This window comes from Sarcophilus harrisii, chromosome 4 (assembly GCF_902635505.1).
Source record: "Sarcophilus harrisii chromosome 4, mSarHar1.11, whole genome shotgun sequence".
In the NCBI taxonomy this organism is placed as follows: domain Eukaryota; kingdom Metazoa; phylum Chordata; class Mammalia; order Dasyuromorphia; family Dasyuridae; genus Sarcophilus; species Sarcophilus harrisii.
In genome coordinates, this window is record NC_045429.1 from 372,057,611 (window position 1) to 372,067,575 (window position 9,965).

General features: G+C 34.0%; 1 protein-coding gene across 3 annotated transcripts in view; it reads left to right on the plus strand.

The window, feature by feature from the left end:
• Window positions 1-5,790, plus strand: part of GGPS1 (geranylgeranyl diphosphate synthase 1) — a 42,122-nt gene extending 36,332 nt beyond the window's left edge. For all 3 annotated transcript variants that reach the window (XM_003767801.4, XM_012547944.3, XM_012547945.3), the window contains exon 4: window positions 4,541-5,790. In XM_003767801.4, the coding sequence (XP_003767849.1) occupies window positions 4,541-5,299 (759 nt within the window). In that variant the 3' untranslated portion in view covers window positions 5,300-5,790. The remainder of the gene's footprint in view (window positions 1-4,540) is intronic.
• Window positions 5,791-9,965: the final 4,175 nt, after the last annotated feature.

A 9,965-nucleotide genomic window follows, 5' to 3' on the forward strand; every position in this document is an offset into this window, starting at 1 on the left:
GGTGAAGAGAAGTAAAGTGAAATAAACCTATAGAGAGATTATGAAGGACTTAAATCTTTTGTATTCAGGGCTTCCAGTGAGGAGGAACTTACTGCCCCCTGAAACAATCTAATTGTTAGGAAGTTGAACCTCATTTCTACGAGCCTTTCTGCAACTTGAATCCAACTTCTAGTTATATTCATTTTGGCCAAGCAGAATCCCTCTTCTATAAGTCATCTCTTCAGATAATTACAGATAACTATCACAACCCCTCTTAATTTTCTCTTCTCTAATTTAAACATCCCAGTTCCTTCAGCTGGTTCACCTCTAATTCCTTTATTCTCTTCTTTTCACCAAACTAATTGTCTGCTTCATACTCTCCAGCATGTTGGTGAACTGCCTACTTGCATTGCTAAGAGCTGAACTCAATATCTGGATGTGATCTGATGAGATCATAATTGAGCAGGATACCCTCCTTGTCACAGAGATCATTGTAGAAGATGCCCTCTTCATGCCTGGGCTTTTCTGACTGTCATATCACACTGTTGATTCACATTGAGCTTTCAGTCCATAGCAATGTTCACATCTTTTTCAGGACAGCTATGGAATCACTCTTGTAACATTTCATCTTTAAGTCAAGACCCCTTAGGACTCTAACTCATCCAACATATTAGCTATACCCACCAACTTTTTGTAATTTACAAATATAAGCATGCCTTCTAAACGAGACCAGAGCCTTAGAACTTATACTGAAGGAGGACAAAGAGGTACACTCTTTATTTCCTGACCTATCCTAGGGTTATGACAACTTTCTGTAAACCATTTTCCCTTTTATCTCTTGTAGTCAATGATCATTCTCCTACTGAAGGAGGACAAAGAGGTACACTCTTTAATTCCTGACCTATCCTAGGTTATGCAACTTTCTGTAAACCGTTTTCCTTTTATCTCTTGTAGTCAATGATCATTCTCCTGAAAAAGAAAATAGAAGCAAAATTAAATTTGAATAGTTCCATCTTTTCTGCATTGTATGTTGTCCCATTTACCCCACTCAGCAATCCTATTTGTTTTTCTGAATCTTCTCTTGCTCACAACTTAAGAAGGGAAGAGAGGATTCTGGGAAGATGGCAGTGTAGGTTGGTAAATTTCAAGTTCTTCCGATTTCCCCACAAATAGAACAAATTTACACCTCAGGATGAACATAGATGCAAAACTGAGGTCCTCCTGATACAGCCCAAGAAAATCTAAATAAAGACCTCAGGCCGGGAGTTAACCGGCTTGTGAAGTGGCTTCCTCATGTAGAGAATTTATAGAAGAACTCAAAAAAAGAATTTAAAAATCAAATGAGACATTGAGGACAAATTTTTAAAATAAAATAAAATAAAAACCATCCAAGAAAAACAAGATTATGAAAAAAGAGTTAACCAACTAGAAAAGAAAGTACAGAATCTCAAAGATGAAAATGATTCTTTGAAAATTAGAATTGGGTGAGGGGAAGCTATTGGAGACCAAGAAATAATAAAACAGATTATAAAGAAGGAGAAAATAGGACAGAATGTGAAACATCTTATAAGAAAAATAAGCAGATTTGGAGAACAGATCAAGAAGAGAAAATATAAGAATAATTAGGCTACTAGAAAGTTGTGACCAAAAAGAGAACCTTGACACAGTAATGCAGGAAATAATCCAAAAAAAAATGTCCTGGAGAGACAGAACATGAGGGGAAAATAGAAATAGAAAAAAAGTCCACCCATCAGCACCTCAAAGAGATCCTTTAGAAATATGATGAATATTTCATGTCCTATAACTTCTTTCGTCAGTCAGCTCCTTAATGATCAGAACAACAATTTTCCTTCTAACTTTTTGAAGCCTTAAATTCATAGCACTCTGTTTTAGGGAAATAAAGTACTGAGGCAGATAATTTTCATAATTGAAACTCTGCATCTTTGTTCTATCATTCTTCAAATCCAGATTTAGGATCTATTTCCTTGACTATTTCTCTTTTTTCTCCTATCTAGGTGTTTTGTAATTTGCTTCCATGACAATATAACTTAGATTTTTTTCTGCATGAGATTCTCATTCAAATTATGTTCATCATATTTCCCCTCTCCAGTCCTTAGCCTTTTCTTACATGTGTGTATCATCTCCATATACAGTGATCTTCAGCTACCCTTTCTTTTGCTGATGGAACAGAGTGAGGATCTAATTTGGGGGACTTGATGGTATGGGATTGCCATGAATAGAAATAAAGAAGTCAATAGGGAGGAATTGGTTTGATCAGTGAGCTCCTGGAAGGTAGGGACTATCTTTTGCCTTCTTCTATCTTCAGCATTTAGCATGATGTCTGGCACATAGTGATTCCTAATAAATATTTATTAACTGACTAACAGTTTGGTTCAGGATATGTAGAGTTAGAGAATATCTATAGATAGAGATGTCATGTAGGTACTTAGAAATGAATTGAAAGTGGAGACTGTAGTTTCAGCAACCATATAAGGAAATGAAAACTGCAACTTTGGATTGTTGAGAATATTAAGGGAGTGAGTCTAGAGACAGAAGTCAGAGCCTTGAGAAAAATGCTGGCTTTAGGGAAAGAAACAAGGAACTAGTGAAGGAAAAGAATGTTCATAAAAGAAAGACAAAGGAGAACCGTAACCCTTTTGGACAGAAGAGAAAGAAGAGAGCTTCAAGAAGCAGCAGTTCAACAGCATTGTCATATTGCAGCCAACACTAAGATACTTTAAAGTGCAGGAGAAAATATCAGAGAAGAAATTAGAAATTTCAATTAGGAAGTCATTGATTCCCCTGAGAGTAATTCTAGTGGTATAGTAAGAAAAGATTCAAAATTGTGAGACGCTAAGGATGTGTAAAGGAGAGACAACAAATGTAGATTCTTCCTCCAAGAAGTTTTAATAGTGGCAGGGAGAAGAAAGGAGGAACAGAAAATATCATGAGGAAAGGAAGGGTCAAAGGGCTTTGGATTTTTTTTTTTAATAGGCAAAACTTGAACAAGTTTATGTGCAGAAGAAAAGGAGCTAGAGGAAAGGGAAATTTAATAGAATGTAGTCCTTGAATAGATAGGGAGTAACAAGATCATGAAGACTAGTGTCCTTGGCTGCCTGACGAACTATTCTTCCTCTGAGGAAAATGGGAAAAATTAGGTGAAGACAGCTTTTGGAGGGTAGAGTATCCAGAGAGCTCATATTACAGTCTTTGAATTAGAAGATCAGGGTTTGAATCTTGACAAGATGATCACTGTGACAAGGTAATTTGTGTTATCTTGAACAGGTCCTTTAATTGCTTTGGTACTTATTCATACCTACATAATCCTAGAGTAGACATTGTAGTCATCTACTAGGGGCAAGAGCAAGGGTAGGCATTTGAAGAGAATGGAAAAAAACTTAAAAGATACCAGATAGAATAGGAAAAGAAAGCACGATTTAAATAGAATTCTAAACAGATCCTAGCTGAGATTTAGCTCAAATATATAATGGACATAAGCAATATAGCTTCATGATCTTGTTCACCAGCAGCCTGATGAACAGGAAGTAAAAAAAAAAAAACTGTTCGTAAATATTAACCAGATTAACAGGTATGAATGTTGGAACTTTAAGAGATCAAAAGCTTCTAGAATGGTTATCAGTCAAGTATACTGAAGGTGCCTGACAGTGTCAAGACTAGGTAGGAAGTAAGTATAAACCCCCAAAGTAGATGGTAAAATGGGAAAGCTAAAAAGGATTGAGAAAGCAGAGGTCAGTGAGGGTAAAGAGCAGTTTGATTAGGAGGAAGAGAGGATTAAAATAGGGATAGAAAAGTATGGTCAGAGGAGACAATCAAGGACCTTAGAAGAATTAAGATGTTCCTCCAATGAGTCAGTGTAGTGTCTGTGTAATAAGTTAACTTTTAAGTTGCTAAATAAATCATCAAAATGCAGCAGTTAAAATTTAATGCAAATATCCTGATAGACTTCATACCTGAAAGACATGTTCTTGATCCAATTCCAGAAGGTAGCCCAGTGGATAATGCACTAGGTCTGGAATCCTGCCCTAGACTTACTAGTTGAGTGACTGTGAGCTAATCACTTCACTTCAGTTTCTCTTAGTTTCCTCGTCTGTAAAGTAGGATAATTTATAGCACTTACCTCCCAGGATTATTGCAAGGGTCAAATAGAATAATAATGATGAAGTGCTGAGCACATTGCCAGGTACATAGTAAGTGCTATATAAGTGTTTGCTTTTTGTTTTTTTGTTTGTTTGTTTTTGATAAACTTAAATATTTCTGAACTTAACGATTATCCATTAAGTTAAATGAATTTTAAATTTATTGAATATCATTGAGAAAAACTAGCTTTAAAGAAACTTCTGTCTAGTTACAAGTCAGCCTTATAAAATTTCAGATGTGTTCCTTGTATATGTTGCACAATAGTTGAAAATTTTCTGTGCTTTTAATCTGGAATAGAAGATAAAATAGGGAAGTATAAAATTAGAGTATTGTATTACATTGTTGTTAACTTGTGTACTTCTTTGAAATATTAAAATTTTGTTCATGCTTTTTTTCTGAACAGATTATCATTGAAGTTACAGAGATGTTACATAATGCCAGTTTGCTTATTGATGATATTGAAGACAACTCAAAATTAAGACGTGGCTTTCCTGTTGCTCACAGCATATATGGAATTCCATCTGTAATCAATTCTGCCAATTATGTGTATTTTCTTGGTCTAGAAAAAGTCTTAACTCTCAATCACCCAGATGCAGTAAAGCTCTTTACCCGCCAACTCCTAGAACTTCATCAGGGACAAGGTTTAGATATTTACTGGCGGGATAATTACACATGTCCTACTGAAGAAGAGTATAAAGCTATGGTGTTGCAGAAGACAGGTGGACTGTTTGGATTAGCAGTAGGTCTTATGCAGTTGTTTTCCAGCTATAAAGAAGATTTAAAGCCACTCCTTAATACACTTGGTCTCTTTTTCCAAATTAGGGATGATTATGCTAATCTACACTCCAAAGAATATAGTGAGAACAAAAGTTTCTGTGAAGATCTAACAGAGGGCAAGTTTTCATTTCCTACTATTCATGCTATTTGGAGTAGACCTGAAAGTACTCAGGTTCAAAATATCTTGCGGCAGAGGACGGAAAACGTAGATATTAAAAAATACTGTGTACATTATCTTGAGAATGTAGGTTCATTTGAATATACTCGTAATACACTTAGGGAGCTTGAATCTGAAGCCTATAAACAAATTGAAGCTCTTGGTGGAAATCCTGAATTGGTAGCTCTAATTAAACATTTAAGTAAGATGTTCAAAGAAGAAAATTGATAGTTTTAAAACAATTATTAGGTTGGTGACTCACCTTAGCCAGAACTAATTACCTGTCACCAATTTAAAATGTCAGCCAAGCTACTAAGCCTTCAAAAAACATTGGATGAAAAATGACATGAACGAAGTATTACCCTGTTGGTCATAGATACAGTTGAGGCAATTACAAAAGCCAGTTGATTTTTTTTTCTCTTTATTGCCCACCAAGGCACAAAATGAAATAGATTAAGGAAGGCCAGATTTGAGTTAGTGATATATGGAAAAATTATAAAATCTCTGTCTCAGGTGGTAAGGTTTTGAGTGAACTTGGACTTTGCTGTGAATTTCTCATTCTTATCAATAAAGAAGAATTCAGCCTCTCTGGCTTAGGTTTTATCCCACTATTTTCCACAATGCTGTAATAATTTTTAAAATAGCCTGAATTTTTCCATTGTAATGATCATAAGGAAATCTCCAATAAAAAAAAAAAAAATCATGGTTATTTGCTACTACAGGATGGATATTGTACTTTGTGTGTGTATGTATGTATTTGTGTGATATATTTACATATATACATATGTGTGTGTGTGTGTATATATATGCCTTAAAATGTTTGTTTTGCTATAAAGACATCTAAAGTTGAATATATAGCTTGAAATTAAAGTACTTAGTCTGTAAAACAAAGGATTTAGTAGATTTTTTTCCCCCTACACAATAGGATATGGTATAAGATTATTAGTACTTCTTAAAGTTGTGCTTGATCATATGCATCTTGCCTTGTTATTGGCTGCAATAACTTTTGTGGAGTTTGAATTTTTTAAATCATATTATTGAATCAGCTTTATACCAAAAATAAATGGCAGTCATATGTTTTGTATTGTTTTTTTAAATCATGTATATTAAACTGCAACAACAAAAAAATAAGGCTAGAGTCTTATAATTTTGCCATTAGAAATGTTTTTTGTCCCCCTAAAGATCTACCTCTTTGTAAAAGACCAGAAATGGTTTTTCTATTGTAGTTAGAATTCTGTTTCTCCCTTTTTTTCCTTACCCACAGAAGAGGTAAGGAAGAAAAAAGGTGATTTAATATTTAAATTAAGGGATTTGTGCACATTTAAAAATCAGTAAATGGAAAAATGTTGATCTTTTCCTACAAAAAAAAATACTTTAATGTTGACTTTAAACAATTAAGAAAATTTTCACATGTTGATTTTATTATTTCAGTAGTATACAACTATATTTTAAAGCAACAGTTTATTTTTATAGTCTCTAAGAATGATCATGTCAATTACATTGGAAATTTAAATGCCTTTGTTAATTTGCCAATGCTAATTAAACAAGTGTTGGCAAAGTCATTCCAGCAAACAGTCAGCAGGTCAATTGGGTATTTTAAGAAGCATTTTGGTATGCTGTTTCAACTGGCTAAAAAGGATTTATTTTTGAATTCTGCGTGATTTTCAATACCATAAGCATCTTAAACAAGAATATGCATTTTAAAAGTGATAGCTGTTACAGTATCCCAACTTTTTTATTTTTGTAATGCTTTTAAAAGTTGACCTGACCAAAATATTTAAAAAGAAATTTTTTTGTATAATTCTAATTAAAATAATTTAAATATATATATATATATATTCTTGATCAGCTTTAGACACTTGAATTAGATTATATAACTGATTTATTTGCTTTTCTACTAACATAGAATGGATGAAAATTTTTTGCTTAGGATTATTTTATCTTTATTGCTGCAAGAATCAACTTCTCTTTGGAAATAGATTATCATTTCAATAATTTCTATTTAATGTATGATTGATTACTACTAACAGATTGTTATTGGTGTTAGTAGTTGCATAGTTCTAAAAGGATTTTTGCATTTATTATCTCATTTGATTAGTGTGTCTTAAAACCTCATCATCTGATTCTTGAATTTAATCTGAAATATGTTATGAAAAAATGATTATGCAGTGCTTATCTCAGAAATTACCCTCTTTAAATATTAAATTGATTCTGATACCCATATTGGGCCCTTGGCTTAGTCTATAACTGATCTTCTAAAGAACAATTAGGTATATTTGTAGTCTCAGAGGTATTTGTGACTTGGGTTTGTTTTAGGAGGATTGTCATGCAAAATAATTTTAATACTGGTTTCTCAGATTAGATAATTATGAATTTCATAACCACTCCTACTCCTGACCTTGGAATTATTAGAGAAGTATAATTTCTAGGAAATATTAGTAGACTTTATTCAAAGGACCGGGTCTCACTTGATTTTTAGTCCCATTAACAAATGTATGAAAAGACTGAGTCAATTAAATTTTCTTGGCTGTAGTGTTATTTCCCATTTCATACAGTCTCTATCCATATATAATTGGTGATTATGAAATTTGTTGATCAAACATTTATTTACTTTCTTCTCCCAAATTCCTCTTGGACTAGCTATTTTTTCCATTGTTCAGCATTCCTTTCCCTTTAACATGCTGTAATCTGGCTTCTATTCCTATTATTCTCAAACTGAATCCTTGAATATAAGTGCTATCTGATTACCAAATTCAGTTACTTTTTCTGAGATTGTATTTCCTTCTCTAGAACATTCTACAAGTATCAAAAAATATACTAATTTGGAGTCCTACTGATGACTTTTTAAAAATTACATTGGTCTTCTCATATCTCTTAATTATGGACTTTTACCCAAAGTTCAGGACTTCATCTTTTGATCCTCTTTAATTCAGTCTTCATCTGGTTTTACATAAATTATTACCTCTGTGCACATGTATTTTACATTTCCAATTATATTTGAGGTATTTTCATTTGGGTTACTTATAATTTTCTCTATCATTCTCTTGAGTTATAAAATAACAAATTTCTAGAATTGGAAGGGACCTTACCACTCCTTTAGTCCAACCCATGTACTAGTAATTCTCACTATAATGTACCTGACAAGTGGTTGTGCAGCTTCTGCCAAAAAATCAACAAGGAAAGGAATCACTGTTCTACATTAGACCATTTTTATTTTTGACTAGCTTTTATTCTCAAGGCAGAATTTTCTAACATCAAACCTAAATATGTCTCTTTGGAGCTTCCCAATTTTTCATTTTGGAACCAATCAATTAAAATAAATCCTTCAGTTACCTGAGCTAGCTATTGTTTCTTCCATCCTCCCCAATAACTTTCTCTTCGATTTAGACCAAAGATCCCTAATTATTTCAGCTGATCTTCAAAGTTCTTCATTTACCTGACTGATCTTTTTTGAAAAGTACTTTTCAGGTCATCAATGCCTACCTTAAACCATGAAACCCAAAACTGAACACAATCTGAGGAACCCTGGATTCTGCTTTCTTCACGCTGATGGGAACAGAATACAATGGTATTATCATTTCCCTGTGCCTAGAAACTATGCCTCTCTTAAAGACCAATATTCCATTAGCTTTTTAAGTGACCATGTCACATTGCTGACTTGTATCAAACTTACAGTCTGCTAAAAACCACACACAAAAAAAAAAATTTTAGGTTAACTACTGCCAAAGTCATACCCATATCATACAATAGATTTATTTATACTGTTGAAATTTAGCTTAATGCTGTGATCTGTCAGGATCCTTTTATATCCTATCATCTAGTGTTAACTCTTCTTTCCAGAATTGTATCTTCAAATTTGTTAAGTATATCTATATCTATTCAAATTTAAAGTGTTAAGCAACATAGGTCCAAACTCAGATCCCTTGAGTACTTCACAAAAGACTTCCTGTTTCACTATAAATGAACTATCGTTAACTACTCATAAAGTTTGGCTATCCAACCAGTAATCAGTTTGATTATATTTTCCATCTAATCTCTAACTCTCCATCTTTTTTACAGGAGTAATGAGATACTTTGATAAATTTTAGGCAGACTATACCTTTCATAAGTAATTCTGTCAAAAAGGGAAATGGGACTTGTACTTGATGAAGCTATGTTGACTTTGTAAACTGTCATCTCTTAATATGGTCTATGTTAGAATTATCTCAAGAATTAAAATCTCACTGGAGTATAACTTTCAGACTTCTCCCTCCCTTCCTTGCTCCTTTCCTCTCTTCTTCTCTCTCCTCTTTCCTCCCTTTCCTCTTCCCTTTTTCCCTCTCTTCCTCTCTCCCTTCCTCTCTCCCTCCTTCTCTACTTTCCTTTTTTCCTCCCTTCTTCCCTTCCTTCCTTCTTCCCTCCTTCCCTTTTTCCTTCCCTCCCTTCTTCTTTCTTCCTCCCTTCCCATCTCTCCCTTCCTCTCTTCCTCCCTCCCCCTCTCCCCCTTTCTCCCTCCCTTCCTCTCTCCCTCCCTCCCTTCCTTTCTCCCTCTCTTTTTCCCTCCCTTTTTCCCTTCCTCTCTCCCTCCCTTACTCCCCTCCTTCCTTTCCTTCCTTCCTTCCTTCCTTCCTCTTTCAGATTAGGACATTTTACCTCCAATCTTAAAAAATCTCCCATTTTCCTATTATCTTTCGATTACACTGGCAGTAATTATACCTGACAGTCTTGAGGATCCAAGGATGAAATTAATTTGGGCAGTGGTGAGTTCAGTTCAAAGGGCAGCTGAGTATTCTCTTACTATCTTCATACTTATCTTGGTATGTGCACCCTCTTGTTATTTCCTGTGTAAGTCTAATTTCCTATGTAAAAATACTTCTTTGCAGAGAAAGCAGAAACAAAGCACTCTTAAGTAAAG